The sequence below is a fragment of the Pseudonaja textilis genome, chromosome 3, assembly GCF_049901715.1.
Source record: "Pseudonaja textilis isolate UNSWEBS1 chromosome 3, rPseTex1.2, whole genome shotgun sequence".
Lineage (NCBI taxonomy): Eukaryota > Metazoa > Chordata > Lepidosauria > Squamata > Elapidae > Pseudonaja > Pseudonaja textilis.
This window is the reverse complement of record NC_141992.1, coordinates 54,702,328-54,720,253: the sequence shown is the minus strand read 5'-3', so window position 1 is coordinate 54,720,253 and position 17,926 is coordinate 54,702,328. Positions and strand designations below refer to the sequence as shown.

The 17,926-nt window shown below is 37.9% G+C and overlaps 1 protein-coding gene across 13 annotated transcripts in view; it reads right to left on the bottom strand.

Moving 5' to 3' along the window:
* ST3GAL3 (ST3 beta-galactoside alpha-2,3-sialyltransferase 3) overlaps positions 1-17,926 on the bottom strand; it is a 209,728-nt gene that overhangs the window by 12,276 nt on the left and 179,526 nt on the right. For 5 of the 13 annotated variants that reach the window (XM_087929762.1, XM_087929760.1, XM_087929770.1 and 2 more), the window contains 2 exons: positions 12,129-12,275; positions 8,177-8,561 (listed from right to left, as the gene is read on the bottom strand). In XM_087929762.1, the coding sequence (XP_087785888.1) occupies positions 8,400-8,561; positions 12,129-12,275 (309 nt within the window). In that variant the 3' untranslated portion in view covers positions 8,177-8,399. Of the gene's footprint in view, positions 1-8,176; positions 8,562-8,949; positions 10,649-12,128; positions 12,276-17,926 lie in introns of those variants that run through there. The other 8 variants (XM_026707278.2, XM_087929764.1, XM_087929763.1 and 5 more) reach the window with 3 other exon arrangements.

Below are 17,926 nucleotides of genomic sequence, written 5' to 3'. Positions count from 1 at the left end.
GAGATGAGGAAGAGGGAAATAAAACAACCTAAATTGATCCTGAAGTCATGAAAATTGTATAACTCTAATGATAAGATATGGTGAAAGACTTAGAAATTCAAATTATGCTCTATTGGTGCTGAAATACTTTAATTCAGGACATCCCTAGGACTGCTGAGAAGAAAAAAATCATGATTAATACCCAGATTTTGAAAATGTAAAATTCAGACATTTTAACATCCTTTCACTCTTAGACACAATGTGCAGATTCCTCAATGGAATCTCAACGGAACGTTTTTTTCCTCAGTGGAAAAAAACATGACAGAAAAATTAATCATCTCTTAGACAATGGTTTGTTAAATCAATAAATACCTCTGATAACTTTATCCATCATAAAATCTGTCAAATACCATGTTTAAGCAATAGAAATGAAAGGGTATGGGAAAGCCTCATGACAACAATTTCAGCTATTTTAATGTTGTTGGAGAGAGAGAAAAATGTCTAAATAATTTTTCCACATTATATCTCACTTCATGCACTTCTGTCCCATTATTTGGTCTTTTAAAAAATAAAATCCCCAATAATCTCTCTTTATAGAAAAGTTATTCCACTTGCCAATGTTTTTTCAGATTGCCCATTCCCACTGGCTGTTGTACCTGCTTATTTCTCATATCAGTCACATTCCGTCACCCACATTTTTTGGACTCTAAACATCCTGCATGATGAATACTTGAAATGTTTAAACTATTTCTAAAACTTCTGGTTAGCCTAATAAAGATATTGCTTCTAAGGAATTTTTCTTTCATGAATAAGACAATACTGTTATTTTTTAAAGGAGTGTTTGGAAGACACTGAAACTTATTAAGTAACAAGATCCTATTCAGAAAAAGCATGATTCTGCACACAGTACATTGGCTTTATATTATTTGAAAGACAATTCTCACCCACAACTAGGTAATCCTACCTAATTTGACCTTGAATGACTTTTGTTATGCAGTAGAGTTGAACTGAATGTCTTTATTCATGCAAAGTTTCTTGACAGTGTTAAATAATTGATTTGCTATTGTATTTATCCAGCAGGTTATTTTGACATCTCAATTTAATTCCAGCCCTGGAATTTCCCATTGGTTCTGTATCCAAGGATTAGCCAGGGCTAATGTTGAGCTTCTGAGGTCAGCTAACTCCTCAGGCATCTTTGTGCAGCACAACAGTTTAAATGATTACCCTTGATAATATATAGATTGTATATTTATTTAAAACATGTTAATAGATTCATGCTTTGACTTTCTATTATAGAAGTACTAAAAGTAGCTTCCAGCAATTAAAACCAATAGCACAATGTTAAAAGCAATAAAGTCAAAACCAAACTTAGTTAATATAGTTCTGTCATTTTTCTAGCTAGACAGCAATCTGTGCTTTCATAAATTAAGCAGATAGTGATATTTTCATTTCCAAAATAATCATTTTTTTGCTCTTCCTCCCAGCAAAGCTTTGGGGGATCCCCAGTTCAATTCAACACCAGTTCCGTACTCATCAATACCCAAGTTTTGTGCCTGGAGTTTTTTTCTCTCACTTTGTCCAAGAATACAATGCACACATTGTTTGAATAATAGTTATATTTTTCTCCTTTCCTAAGGAAAAAGAGTTTTTAGAAACAAAGAAAAAGTTTACAAGTGATTCTTTTTTATCATTCAGTCGATCAAATAAAAACATTTAAGTTTTTTGTGGCTGTTGCATGTAATTCTACTGTATACAATAACTATTGTCTTGTACGCTCAAATTTACTCCAGGTAAAATTCCTGAATTCAATGCATAAGTGATTGGCACAGAATGAAAGTTGTTGGCATAGAATGAAAGTTGTTGTTGTTTTCACAAGGCATTTTTTCCACTCCTTAAGTGAAACATGGATGTGGCAGCTTTAGCCTATTCATTCTCTCATCATATGCTGATCTGAAAGATATACTTTGCTGTTTTAATATGCGTAAACAAGGATGGCAGGTTTGCTCACATTGCTTAATTATCATCCTGCTCTTTCATGCTGCCAAGGACTGAAAGGACAAGTATTCTAGCAGCCATGCCCTGTTGTTACTAGGATGGCACGTCACTCAACAGAAATAATAATGTTAGGATGGTTTGAGGCTTTGAACAAATCTTTAGCTACAACATCTGCCATCTCAATCCTCCACCACTTTTGTTCCTTGTGTCTTCCTTCTGTTGGCATTGATTAAGGAGGAGGAAGCAGGCAGAAGTCTAAAATTATGCTTGATCTTGATCTTGGTCTTAAGTTCTTTTTCTTTTCATTTTGGCTTGGAAATGCAAGCAATTTAAATAACCAAGAGTCTTGTGGTATCTTACAAATAAGACAAGACGTTATTATGGAATAAGCTTTCATTGAGTAGGGTCCACTTCATCTAATGCCTAAGCAGCTTAGAAATCTTTTAATCTCTCAGCTGCTGTTCTGCCTCTTCCTTCCAGGAAATGTTTATCTAATTGCTCAAATTCTTTCATTGTCTAGTCTAAATGTTGCAGTATAAATGGATCACAACTCTTTGTATCTTCCACTCCAGTTATAGGAGTGCTGTTCATGCCTGCTATTTCAGTTAAATTCTAGCCACAAAAGTAAATACAGTTAAATTTATCCTAATTCTTACAGCCAGTAAAATCAGTATCCCTTCAGAAACCCAAACCTCTTTAGGAATATATTGTCAACATTAATTTTTAAAATTCAGTTGCTGTTTTAAGGAGTGCTGATCATGGCCATAAACTTCGGATTATTGAAGTGCATAGAAAATGAGGCTGAACTAGTAATGCAAAAGGAAATATATTAGAAAGCAATATCTTAGTACGGAGACTCCAGAGAAGGAAATAAAAATTATTTAGTTTTTACAGTTAATAGTTGCATAGTTGAGATGTAATTTATTTGAATTCTTTAATGCTGTGCAAGGCATTGTTTATCTTTTTTTTCAGAGACAACAGGATTGTCATCAGATACTGAGAAGAAATATGAGGAATCAGAAAGACAGCATGATATAATAGGTAGAACTAGTATTGAAAAGATTTGACTTTAATTATTAGAATGCCTATGGAGAAAGCCCTGCTTTTAAAAAAAAAAATCAGATCTTGGTCATGCTTTTTAGTCTACTGTTTTCTGGAAGAAATAAAGTCATTTTTTTCTTCAAAAGTTATAAAATTTGAGCTACACTGTAGTGGGATATTGATGATGACAACATACATCAAGTTAGCACTTTTAATAATTACATAGATTTTCTCTAAGATGATTTGTCTATAATTGGTCCTTTAGGCCTTCTAATGCAGGGGTCTCTAACCTTGGCAAGTTTAAGACTTGTGGACTTCAACTTCCAGAAGCAAAGCTGGCTGAGGAATTCTGTGGAGTTGAAGTCCACAAGTCTTAAAAGTTGCTAAGGTTGGAGAGCCCCGTTCTAATGTATGCCTGATTATGCTGTAACTCAACCCATCCACCTAGCTGCCGGTTGTCCTCTTTTTCTCTTTCCTTCCACCTTTCCAGCATTCTAAACTTCTCAAGAATTGGTTCTTTTTCTATGATCCATGTGTTCGTATGCTTGTCTACCCAGAGCCTTCTCAGGAGTCTTCACACAGAAGTCAAAAGTAGCAATGCTTTTTCTATCCTTCTTCAAACTCAAACTTGAGTGTAACAGGAAAAATAATTCTGAACACATCTAAAACATTTTTTCAAGGCCTTCATCGCTACTCTACTAAGTGTTCGTTTATGCTATGACATATTTCTGAAATTCTGACAATTCTGTTCAGAATTACTGCGGTGCTGAATGAACAGTACTTTCACCTGATCCACAAAGTCACAGCTGTACAGTGCCCCAGGAGTCATCTGTTCAAAATTTGGATGCTTGGCATCCCATCTGCATACGATTGCAGGGAACTTCAATTCAATTCCCCTTATCCAGCTTTCCGCCCCCAGTTCTGCGTTTTTGGCATCCTGCTACTCCCAGCTTGAGCTTCACGGTCTTCTTGCTCCAAGCATGCCTGGCCTGGCCCTTCAAGAGGCCTTCTCAAGGATCAAATGCCAGTTTCCTCACCAGACTTCAGGAAGAAGGCCTTGTGTGGCAGCAGTTGATTCAAGAAGGCCTATGTCAGGGAGGCCTCATGAAGACAGCAGAGGTCAGTTGGGTTGGTGGACTGCAGAGCAGCAGAAGCTTCAGAGTGCAGGCCAGTAAGGGTGGCTGGGACTGCTGCTTTGTGCTGTGCTACTATGTTTGGGTGGCTGCGGCTTCATACTACAATGCTGGGCTACAGTGGCTGCAGTTTTCTGGGGTGCTGAGTTTGTACCATAGTGCTGGGCTAACGTGGCTCAGCTTTGCACTGCAGCTAAGGTGTTTCTGGCAGTCCTAGATCCACAACACACCAAGATCTAGATACTTAGCAACCAGCTTCCACGAATGAGAGTTAGAGCATCACAAGATCACATGATCGCCATTTGTGACTTTCTGAAGGGCCAATCGAAATGTGACAGTGACAGCTTGATGAAACAAGCTGTCAATTCCATAGAAAGAGACATGAGAATACACTTTTAAAAGCAAAAAGAACTTGTGTAAGCAGGAAACTTTTTAAATCTATGTTATAATTTATAAATTCAAAAATCAAAAACACTGTTATCAGTGAATATAAAATAATCACTTTCATCACATACATCTTAAAATCTTTCTCCAGAAACGTTTATGTGATCCAGTAACGTCTGTTTTCAGAGCTCAGTTGAGAGGAAAAGGCCCTAAGGGAGACTTTTCAAAGCAGAAAATCACTGAACTGATAAGAATTCTATACTTCTTAGTCACCCATCTAGATGCTCAACTCCCTTTTGACATAATTGTGGCAGAACAAGCAAATACGGACCCAAATTTCATTGGGAAGAGATTAAGCCTCTCCATTTAAGCTACTGAAAATGAAAACTTGAAAAGGATATTTTAGCAAACAGTGTAACATGTTTAATGCTCATTGTTCATAAATTATGTGCACTGCTGGCTTGCTGGAAGCTGGGAAAAGAAATCAGTTGCCCTCCAGATATTCTTGGCAGTGGTGGGATCCAAATTTCTTAACAACCTGGTCTGTGGGCGTGGCCTAATTTGTGGGTGTGGTTTGGTGGTCACGTGATTGGGTGGACATGGCTTGATGGTCACGTGATTGGTCGGGCGTGGCCATGTACTGGCAAACCAAATACAACTAGTCCTTGCTTAATGGCGGATTGCTTAGCAAGTGTTCTAATTACAACTGACCTCCCCATAGCTACTTGACCCATTTTTGGATTTTTGACAGCCATGCACTCACTCTCTCTCTCTCTCCCTCTCTCCCTCTCTTTCCCTTCTAACCCTGCTATTCTATGATTCTGTAAGGATCTCCTGCTGGAGCAGGGGCTTGGACTAGAAGATGACCTCTGAGAACCCTTCCTGCCATAGATTGCTGTGCTGTTTCAGAGTCTTCTGAAGCGAGGGTTTGTGTCCTTTCTTCCTCTGCTTTTTTTCTCTCTCCCTCCCTCCATGTATCTATCCATCCACATATCTCATTCACTTTCTCCTCTCTCCCTCTCTTTCTTTCTTTTTCTTTCTTTGTCCCTTCCTTCCACCTCTCCCTTTCTTTGTCTATCCCTTTTCTTCCTTTCTCTTCCTTTCTTTTTCATTTCTTTCTCTTTCTTTTCCTTCTTGTCTCTCTTTTCCTCTCTTTTTCCCTCTCTCTCCCTTCCCTCCCTCTCTCTCTCTCTGTTTCTCTCGATGGCTCTCCCTCCCCTCCCCTCTGTATCTCTCTCTGTATGTCTTTCTCTCTCTTTGCCTCTCTCCCTATCTTCCCCCTCTCCCCCCACCCTCTCTGTGTCTCCTGTGTGTGTGTTTGTGGTGTGTTTGTGTGTGTGTGTGTGTCTCTCTCTCTCTTTCTCTCAAAGCTGACTGGCCCAAGCCAGCAAGCTCTCCTTGGCGCTCTTTGCTACTTCTTTCATTTCTTCTTTTTGGAATCCAGACAGGCTGAACAATGATCGCCAGTTGCGGTGGAAACGTCCCTTTGGGCGACTCTCCTCCTCCTCCTCCTCTTCCTCTCATGACTGGCACCTGTGGTGGGGCCGGGAGGGTACACACGTGTGGGGAGACCCTCCTCAAGCGAGCAGCCACTGGCCTCGCGCCCAGTTTTGTTGTGCTTTGGCACTTGCTTGAGGAGCGTCTCCCTGTGCATGTGTACCCTCCCGGCTCCACCACAGCTGCTGGTTGTGAGAGGAAGAGGAGGAAGGGAAGGGGGAGGGTCGCCCAAAGGGACGCTTCCACTGCGGCTGGCGATCATCGTTCAGCCTGTCTGGATTTCAAAAAAAAAAAAAGAAATGAAAGAAGTAACGAAGAGCACCAAGGAGAGTTTGCTGGCTTGGTCCAGCCATGGTTTTGAGACACACACACGCAAAGGCGGGGGGGAGAAGGGAAAATAGGGACCCGGCTGCTTCGCTATCCTCCACCGTCTCCCTTACCTTCTCAAGCCAGGTGAGGGAGGGGGGGTGAGAGACAGGACCAGCCACTTCAGGCAAGGTGGAGAGGCAGCGATCAACCATGGGTGAATAGAAGCCTGGGAACGGCGGCTTCTGGGTCAGCCGGCCCAAGGGGCTTTGAGGTTGGATGCCTGGAGCGGTCTAGATCTGAGCAAGCATTGCACCACGGCATCCACCCGCAGGTTCACCTGAACACCCACTTCTTTGGTGTTGGCTTTATGGAGCCATGGGGTGAGGCCTGGGCTGATGTGCGACAGCAACACCTTTAGCTGTGCTCGCTTGTAAATGTCCAAATAATCCAGTGAAGATACCAGAGGAATCACTCAGGCAGTCCTCCTCTTGCAGAAAACAACCCTTCCCTGATCTAAGAAGGCAAGGAGCTGCGGCTCGGCTCACCCAATTCCTAGAACTATCCGGCATGGAGTGGGCAGCTCCCCCTGGCAATCCCCCTTTCCCTCAATGCTCTGACTTCCTGTGGCCCACCGGCCTGAATGTCGGGTTGGACCACTAGAAGGCCACTTCCCCGCTTCTCAGTGGCACTCCTATGCCGGCCACTGCAGGACCCTCCACCTCCTTCCCCAACTTCTCCCTCAACTTTGAAATGATGATGCCTGTTGCCGACCGGGTAGTGTGGCAGGGCCAATAAGGGACGATTGTTACAGGTCCAACAAAGGGGCTCCGGGTGGGAGAGGTAAGGGGTGGCAGGCAAAGGGGCCATCTGGGCGGCAAGATGGTCACCCAGGTTAGGGCAGCGGGCGGTGGCGGCAAAAGGCAAGTGTGGGGAAGGAGACCAGCAGTGAAAGGTAGGCAACTGAGTCCCAGAGCTTGCAGAGCCTCACTCCCCCAGGGAGATCAGGCAGGGCCACAGCGGAAGGCAGGCAGCAATAGCTGGCCTGGCGGGTGGGCAAAAGCAGGCTGCAGGCGATGCTGCAGAGGCATGACAAGGAGTGACTGGATGGGGAGGGGAGGGGTGGGTGGAGAGGGGCAGGGCCAGCCAGTGGTACAATTGGCCAGTTCTCTGAACTGTGCAGAATCGTAACAACTGGTTCTATAGAACTGGACAGAACTGGTAGAATCCCACCCCTGGCTCTTGGACTAGAACTGCCATCACTCCTCTTCATGTTGTTGGCTAGAACTGATGAACCTAAATTCAACATCTGGATCACATGGTCCCCTTCTCTCCCTCTTCCCCTTCAAACTCAGAAAGCTGAACTTGTAAACTCTCATAGTTGATTCTACGATAATGAAATACCACAAAATGCTACCAAATAAAGCACTGGAGGTACTATTCCCGTGTTACAGGCAATATTATTTTGTAGAAAACTCCTGTATTCCTCTAGTTAGGAGAAAGTCCTTCTGGACATCTTGTTGAAGAGTTTAATACTGAACTACTGTCATTATCATTTCAACCTTTTTTTTTGCATTTTTATATAATGATAGCCAGTATAAATATATGTATGTATTTGTACATCTGTCTTTGATGATTATGTTTGAAAATGAAAGGACTTACAAAGCAGAATTTTTCCTCTTTTTTCACATAAAAAAAATATTCAGTGACCCTTCTAGGGTCACTGATATAATGTACAATTATTTTAAGTCTTTAGAAAATATTACAAGACTATAGTATACTTCTATACTCTGTATAGTATACAACTATATGTAAAAAACAAGAAATATTTGAATAAATGATGTCAGAAATGCAAGTTAGTCTTTTTATGTAAACAAACTACAACAACAAATAATGAAGTATAATGTAGACTTTTGTCTCTTGCTAACTTATTACATTTCTATAGATAACAGAATTCACTGCTTAACAGAGAACTAAAAGATTCCATTCTGTCCTTCAGCAATATTAATATAATCACAACAAAAATAAGAAAGGTAGTATCAATAGTAATTAGGTGCTTTGGGTTCAATCCCAAAACAACTGGAGCACCAGTTGTATCAACAGCTCCTGGGGCAGTCTGAACTTCCTGAGTTGATGTAGGAAACACATTCTTTGGTATGCCTTTTTAATGATGGTTCTAATGTTGGGTGTCCATTTCAAATCCTGGAAGATTATAAAATCCAAAAACTTGAAGGACATTATGTAAATGTATTCATCAGTAATCTCAATAAATTTTCCTTCTCCATCTGCAATCTGTAAGATACTGTGTTGCAAGCATTTTTTGGCCTTCACACAATACAAACTTCAAATAATAGAACGCAGTAGCAGGAAAAGGCATTCATTTCTATTCTGTACTAAGATTATATCACCCACATCTTTGTACACGAGGGGCCATCTCCACCCAACTGCAAACAAATGCAATTAATGAGATTTATGTGTATTCAGAAGAAATTCCCTAGAGATGAGTCATTGGGTTTTTAAAGGGTGTCCAGGGATATGTCAAGCAGACATTGCGTGTAAATCAATGACACACCTTGTGTTAGGGAACACACGCTGTAGCCTGCAGGTCTGTTCCCTCTAAGACATAGCACAATAGAATGGCTGGTTGATGGACATTCCCAAAGAGTCTCCTATGAATAAATACACATACACTTGGAACAACATCAGGAAGAGAGTTTCTATTTATTTTTCTGTGTAAAACAAAGAGAATTTGAGGAGGAGCTGTTTCACCTTCTTGAAACAAGGACTTGGGCTTAACAGGGGATGGGAAGACCCTGTTCTACCTATTCTATGTAGGCAAACTATCCCCTTTCTTTGATTTGGTTATTCCATTGATTTATTAAATTACAAAGGCACCTAGACCTATTTTCTGCTACTTTTTATACAGAAAAAAAAATCCAAGTAATATGTTTTCTTATATCTCAGCTTCCTTAGAGAGGTGGGGAGACTTTAGCAAAGTTTAGTTCTAATTTTTAAAACAATTTAGACTTAGTATTACCAGGAATCCCAATTTAAAACACACTCTAAACCAATGTCTTTACCACTTGTTTAAAGTTGGCTAGTTTCACAGCTAAAGCTAAAAGATTATGCAGATCATAATCTAATAGTTATTTTCTTCTATTTACCTAGGAAGACATGAATATACTTTTTTTTTCTTACAGTGCAATCAGGTCTATGATACCTGGGCTGCAAAACTCCAGATGGCAGCACAAAATGACAGCAAAAAGATTTTTAACCCCCTTAATGCTTGGCTGTCATCATGGAATTCGCTAAAGATTGAACACCCAGGTAGCTTTATGTGTGCTGGGCTTTGCTAGACTTCAACCTTCTGACAAAACAATTCAGAAAAGTCAGTTCATCCAATGATTCTTTTAGGTTTCACACTGTCATATTTATCTTCCTGGTGAATCCCAAAGACTGATTGCTAAAAGGTAGAATTTTTAATTCCAATTAAATTGCTTAAGGTTTTAATACACATGTTAACTATTAACCCTGAATAGAAATAATAGAAGTAAACCAATACACCTTCCTGAGAATTCCCTCATATTTAGGTGTCACAAAGCTATGGTGGTTAATTTTCTGCTCTCTTTCTTGATGCCAATTTTGCATACATCTGGTCAAATATTATTATCCAAAAATTTTAGCAGAAACAAAAATGGTTGTATATAACAAATAGTGGAATGAGACATCTTGTCAGTAGGTACCATGAAACATGACACTTATGTATTTTCTTCATGTAAAGAAAAGTAAAACTATGGTTATCAGCTTGTTCATATTAAAGGATTCAAATAGCTTTCCAAAGTGCAGGGCAATTGGGAAAACATGTTCCCCTTTGTTATGGCTCACTAATGATCATTGTTTTTAACCTCTTTTCTTATTATTTGTGTAAGCTATTGATTTTGGAGCATCTCATTTTACTTTCCTCGGGGAAGCAGAAAATGATAAAGGCAGGATACTATCCTTTTTACCTTTCAACCTAAATCTCAATTACTACCAATTATTAAGAATCATTAATATTAAAAAGAAGCAACAAGACAGAAATGCAATTCTCTCATTTAGTTAGTTCTACATGGAAAAGGTTGAAGATTAAATTATGGACATTTGCAAGCAGATGATTCTCCTAACATTAGAAGTGAAATCTAAGAGAAATTGTGTCTCAGAAGTGAAGATCAATCTTGTCCCCAAAAAGCAGGTAAAGTGAAAAGGCAATCTACATAGAATTCGTTGTGAGGAATTCATTCTTCATGCTTCATGCTAGCTTAATAAAAAATAACCTCAGGGGAAGAAGATAAAAGATACACAGTAAAGTCTGACCTGAATTTGTTTTCATAATGCTTTTCATATTATGCTGAACAAATCCTCTATTAATAAATACTGCAGGTTCAGTAAACTTTAGAGTTGAAGCCTCTTGATGTCTTTACTTCTCCAGAACTCTGTCCACTTCCTCGGGATCCAGGCTAAACTATTCCCAGATATCACCTCCTGACTTTACCCTCAGCCCCACTCACTAATGTTATCTATAAAGTGCTCTTCTAACAGCTCACACAATTCTTCTGACTGATCTTTCCCTAAGACAATACAAAGTCATTGTAAAAGGGGTAGCTGGAAGACACTCTTCAGTTTGCTGCTGTTTTCATGAAAGTGTAGATCCAAGCTTGAGGTTGTCCCCATGTCTAGATGGAATTTTTTCTCATCTTTTGCCAACATTGGTCCAGGAACTCCTCTAGTGCTTTGACTCTTGGACAGCTCCTTAAATAATCAAGGAGGCCCCAGGATTGGCATGGAAGGAGACTTGTTGTAAGTTTTTTTTTATCAGATGCAAGATTTTGTATGCTTATTATTTTATGCGAAACATTGATTTTTAAGATTCTTAAAGCATGTACGGTATATGCATATTGATTAATACATCTGTGTAGTCATATCTTTTCCCCAAAGGACTTGAGAAAATATAGCTTTGTTTAGGATCTCCAATAAAAATTATTCACATGCCTTGGAAAGCCTGTTAAAAATTATTAGAAAGCAATTTGAATCTATTCAAGATATAACTGAATTAGTAATGGTCAAGTGAAGGGAATGCAGCATACCCAACCTTGTTAAACGTCTTATTTAAATTTTTTAAGTCCTGTTTTTCTTACTGTTTTTGTCACAGCTATTCGGGAAATATAACCTGCAGGCAGTTATGTGAAACAAACTATGTTATTTGCATGAATCCTTAGAAGTGCAATGAATCAGGAACTGCTGAACCTGCTTGTGTACTTTATAAAAAAAACTAATAATTTTATAATATCATTTTGTTTTATAACAAGAAGCCTGCAGGATCAAGCCAAGGGCAATTCATCAATTTATTTCCAAATAGTAATAGCACTTAGACTTATATACCACTTTACAGTGCTTTACAGACCTCCCTAAGTGGTTTACAGAGTCAGCATATTGCCCCCAACAATGTGGGTCCTCATTTTACCAACCTTGGAAAAATGGAAGGCTGAGTCAACCTTGAGCCTGGTGAGATTTGAACTGCCAAATTGTAGGCAGCCGGCAGTCAACAGAAATAGCCTGCAGTAGTGCATTCTAACCATTGCCCCACCTTGGCTAAAAATAGGCCATTCATCCCTGGTAGGCCCAAATGAAGAATATGAAGATAAGATATCCTTTGTCTCCTAGAATTCAAAGGTTTTTTAACTTCTGAATATAGATTAAGCTATGTGGCTTAATGTGGGTATATAGGCAATAAGTTCTAAACCCCCAAATCCTTACCTCTTTGATGGCAGACATCCTGATGTTTTCATAGTAATGCAGTGGTGCATTGGGAGAGTTCATGTCATAACCAAATCCAGCCACAGCTACTTCATCACAATTGTGGAGCACCATGGTAATTGCTACACTTCCCAGAGTAGGAATATTCTGTGGAGGAGAGGGGAATGAAGCAAAACACAAACAATTAAGATTTTGCTTTCTTAAGTGCTAACCTGTGAACAGATCCCAGGTGGGAGATGCAGTGGGACTACTACATCTAGAGATAATAGTTTGAGGAACCAGTCTAAAGCTCTATTCCAACACAGTGCTAAAATGAATTACGTACCAGAATATGAAGTTAAGATTTCATGGTGATCAACAATAGGATAGGAATGCAATGTAGAATGCAGAGGGAGAAAGAGGAAAAGGAAAGACATCAACTGTAATAGCTATAGAAAAAAAAGGGATAACACATAATTTATGTTTATGTTTTGTTTTTTTCTTTTTATGCACATTTTTGTGCAGTCTTGTCTAGTTTGGTTCTGCTTTTATATTACTTTTTCTTTTTCCTTCTTTTTGGGTTTGTTTTTTAACATTTTGAATAAAACAAAATTTGAAAATGAAACAAAAAAGTGAGGTATCACTGAATAGTTCCATAATTATCCAAGTCAAAGTTCAAAAATCACATTTCTGATGAGTGCTGACTAGCTTACAACAGTTTTGGAGCAGCTGAGATCAGTCAGACTAGAAAAGCAGGATTTCTAAATTCAGTATTCTGTAGTAAATGATCATTTTATGTATTTTCAAGCAGAAGGAATTATACATATTCAAGGACGTGAACACATATAATTCAAAACTTAACTAACTGTGGTATATAATGTGAAATGACAATTTACTGGTATAGGTAGTCCTTGACTTACGACAATTGAGCCCAAAATTTATGCTGTTAAGTGAGTTTTTGTCCCATTTTACAACCTTTCTAGACACAGTTGTTAAGTGAATCATTGCAATTGTTAAGATAGTAACACAGTTGTTAAAGGAATCTGACTTTCTCATTGACTTTGCTTGTCAGAAGGTTGCAAAAGCTGTTCATGTGACCCCAGGACACTGGAACTGTCATAAATCAGGTGCTAAGCATCTGAATTTTGATCACATGACCATGGGGACGCTGCAATGGTTGTACGTGTGAAAAATGGTCATAATTTTTATCAGTGCAGTCAAATGAACTGTTATAAGTTGAGGACTACCTTACATTTTTCTGATGTTACTATTGACACAACCTTAACCAACCTGCCAAATCAATGGAGGTCAATTGTAAAATTTCTTGACAATGGCCATGGTGGCTGGAAAGTTCTGGGATTGAATTTGTATGTGTGAAAGGCACTATGGGTATTAAGAGCATTATAAAGTTTAGGGTAAATTTTCTTCCCAGCAGAACCAGAAAAGTTCTATCTTTTGCTTGTCTCCTTTCCTACTGCCTAATGGGCTGAGATTGTGGTGCTATCATCTGCTTTAGGGAGTGATTCCTTGCAGGATCACTTTATAATGCTGCTGCACACAAATCACAATTAAAAAAACCTATAGCAGACAGTATACATAAGCTAGCCAAGGTACACGGCAGCATCTAATTGACTTTGGTTGATCACAAAACCTAAGGGATGCATAAACTGGCTACTACTTGGATGAGGGATTAACAGGAAACATCAGGACTGTAGGTTAATCTGGGAAGTACAAACAAATATAGCAGAAGGAGATTATGACATACAACTTTTTTGCTATTCAAAAAAGTACACAGATGTTTTCATTCCATGAAGTCACATGGAGTCAAGCTTAGCTCCAAGAAGATTTTATGCATGCATACACCCATACTTACTTTTAACCCCCATTCCTCATGTTACTTATTAGGAGTTAATTTTGTCTAAGATGAAGCAGATAGGGTTCAATAAGGAAAAGATCAGTTGTTGTTTCAGAACAGTGAAAATTCCAGGCACTGGATCCTAATACTGGGTGGACAATCCTAGACTTCAGTTAAACCAATTTATCTCCTTGTGTCTTCGAAAGAAGAATCCTTCTAGCAACAACACTGCTGCTCCTTCATAGCCTTGCCAGTTTTATAAGCTCCTGAGATCATTTCTATGTCATTATCTCTGACTGGCAGGAGATATCAATATAATTAAAATACATTTCTGAAGAAAAACTTCTCATATCTACTTTGTCTATAAATTTTAGTTGTTTTTATTTCACATGGGAGATAGGATAATACTGGTTGTTCAAGAGAATATTAATGACAAGCAATTTCTTCAGCGGAGTACTTCTTTTTGAACTTTCAAGAAAAATCTTTGCAATTTGCCTTGTTAAAATTAACTAACTAAATCTGGCTAACAGCAAAAGGTTATCATAAACACTCTTTACTGAACATTAATTTCAGTCCCTATCTCATATCTCTAACACTTTATGGTTACTATAAATATAATCATGGAACAGAATGTAAACTATCAGTCTCACCACCCCCATAGACATATAGATACATCATACTATTTATGTAATAAAACAGGTTTTATAAGCAGTCCTTGTCACTCATGTTCAATCTCCTTCCAGAGATACCTCAGCAATCACCCATTTAAAAATAAAAAGTGAATTTATAACACACTATCCAAAAACCGTGTTTCTTTTTCAAATAATTTTGCAGATATTAATTCAGGAATCTAGTCTGTAAAATTTGTCACTAAGATACTTTAAAGAAAGTATAGCAATTATTTCCAAATATTTTCAATGCCAACTTTCTGTTGGTGAAATCTGAAACACTATTAATGTGCCATTAAAATAAATTGAGGTATATACCACATTTACATTATTTTTGGCACTGCTATGGAGAGGCAGTACTTTATTTGAATGTTCCTGCTGGGCAGATCTTTCCAGCAAGGACTAGTTTATTAAAATAAATCTCAGTCCACCAATATACCATTAGCACAGTTCTTTTAATATATTTGAAAGAAAACCAAAGATGTTTCCTCCTATTCCTCAAATATTTAGCAATCATTAATTCTAGTAGGGTAGCAGAGTTTTTTTTAATGATCATACTAAGTTAAGGAGCAATTATTTGTGTATTTAGTTTTTAGTCTGAGTAGCTAGATTGAGTATCAGAATATATGTTATATACATTATCCCTATCAACCAAATTGTTTTTTTAAAGGTACACAATAAAGGAAGGATTTCATGGTACCCTACTTTCCATTTTACCCTATTATGTACATAAGAGGGTTAAAATTGAAATAGCCAAAGTCCATTCTTCTTCAGGCTGGTCATGCTAAGTATTCATAGTAATGTTTCCAATGACTCAGAAAATTCTGTCTCTTTGGACATATAACCAATAAGGTAGAGTATATAAATTGTCACCTCTGGTTCATACCTTTCATTCTCTCTGCTTTTGCCCCATTTTGCCAGTTACCTGTTTTTAGTGTTTGATAATGTTTAATAAATATATCTCAAACTATTTTTTAAATTTATTTTTGTTATCTGGGTCTTTGTCTATGCTTGCTCTTATTTGGATATAAAGAGTGACTGGGAGTATGTTGGATGCAAATTAAAATAGAATTATCCATAGTAATTTGCAACAATATTTACTGAAATACCAATATACAGCACTCCAGGTGCAGAATGGATTCTCATCAGTGATCTCAGGTATCAAAGAGCATTTTAGGTATTTGAAAACATTTCAGTGTTAGGCTGATATGATGCGTACATTATTTGCAAAATGTCAACTTGTGATGCAGAAGAAAAAAATGATAAATATCTTTCTGGTTGCTGTATGACAAAAATTGTAAGGATCTCTGACAAGTTATTAGAAATCACTATTACAGCATCTAAGGTAATTCTGTTGCATCAAGGTCTAATGAAGTCCACAGGTTCCTAATGAAGGTATTTCTCTGGCTTCATGTTGTTAAGTTTCAAACATGGTATCCAATGCATAGGGAATGGAAACTATAGTAGATGGAATAAATAGGTTGTAGATGGACAACTGCTGAACAGGAGTTAAGTTCATAAGGGCCAGGCAAAATAGTTCAAGATGATATTAGAACAGTGCTCATTGTTTAAGAAGGAGTATTTTAATGGAGAATAAAAGAGAAGAGCAATGTCTCTCAGAAAAATCCTCCTGTTTAATAATACATCATATAGTCTGTCCACAAAGAAGGGCTATAAACTTAAATGCTCATGAAAACCAGACCATATAATGACCACAACGTTGTACAAACAGAAGCAAACTGTACTCTTTGCTATTGTGCTTAATGCTAGTTGGATTCAATGGTTAATTGATTTAAAGATGAATTAGATTAAATATTGAAACCAGATCATCAAACAGCAGTTCGGGATATAAAGTTATAACTACCATGGAGAGATCATGACTGAAGCAAAATAGTCCATTAATTCTGTGATAAGAACAATTCCTGCTGATGTTCTAAAGTTCTAGTTCCCTGGGTCCTTTTCTGGTTATTCTGAAGGCTACTACACAAATTAAAATAGCTTTATAATAATATTTTTAAATAGTTGGCACATTGTGTAAAAACAGTAATAATATTTATGAACAAACATGGCTTGAAAATCCCACCTTCAGTACAACTGGGTGCAGACATCACTTGCTGAACACTTTTTAAATCAGAATTGTATATATCCCTGGGCCACCTGCAGCTAGTAATCTCCCCCTCCTTTTTTTTGGACCTCAAGTGCTCCAGATATTGCTTCAGCAATGTTTGACAGCAACTGCCAAGAAGCAGTGTTGTAATGCTTGCTATTTTTCCATATAATATTAAAAACAAAAGGGTATAAATCTTATTTCAGTCATTAAACCAAACCCAAAGAAAATAATAATATATCTCTCCAAAAAGTGGATAATCCCAGAAAGTTTGGTTTGAAATTTAGATGGCAATCCCTGTCCATCTAAATGAAAAAAGGTAGTTTCTTGATGCCAAAACATTTCCATCCCGATCTAAATTACTACCTTTGCCACTGTATATAATGGAACATATCATATTATTATTTTAGAAAAATATTATTCCATCTTTTACTCTCCCAAATAATTTCAAAATACTTAAAATAATACATTCTTATAATGTAGTATAAATGCATTAAGATAAAGAGGCAATCTCTAAATGACAAATGTTTCATTAGCAATATTATTTATGATCCTATATGGGCATAAATGTGAATAGAATACCTTCATTCATACACACACACACACACACACACACACACACACACACACGGAGAATTTTAATGGCTAGAGGTTGGGGTTTTGCTTTGTTTTTTCTTTTTGTTTTGGCTTTTGAAGGATGCTATAACAGAATAGACTCTACATTATGAGTTGCACTGTTCACAGAATTAATAGTTCAGGATAAAGTTAAGTTGAGATGCTCAGGATAAGAACATAAGATTATAAGAAGAATCCTAGATGGAGGAGTTAGGGAAGACTGGTTTTCCAATCAAAATGCAAGCAGAAAGAAGAAGAAACCTTTGGCAGAGAAAGCTTTTCCTAACTCTTTTCCCACTATTTATAGTCTGCTAATCCACTCTGGCAAACAAACAAACACACAAACAAACAAATCAATCCTTCATAACTGAGAACAACTGCTCTGGAAAGAATCTGATACAGAATAGTCTGTAAAAAACACGTTTTACTAACTCACAGCAGAAGCATGTTTAATTATTTAAACCAGAAATTAAAAGATCTACAGTTCTCAGAAAACAGGCCAGCCACTGCCCACCCAAAGCACTCTGACAGACTGAATGTCAAGTCCTTAGATGCACATGTGGGCAAAACACCC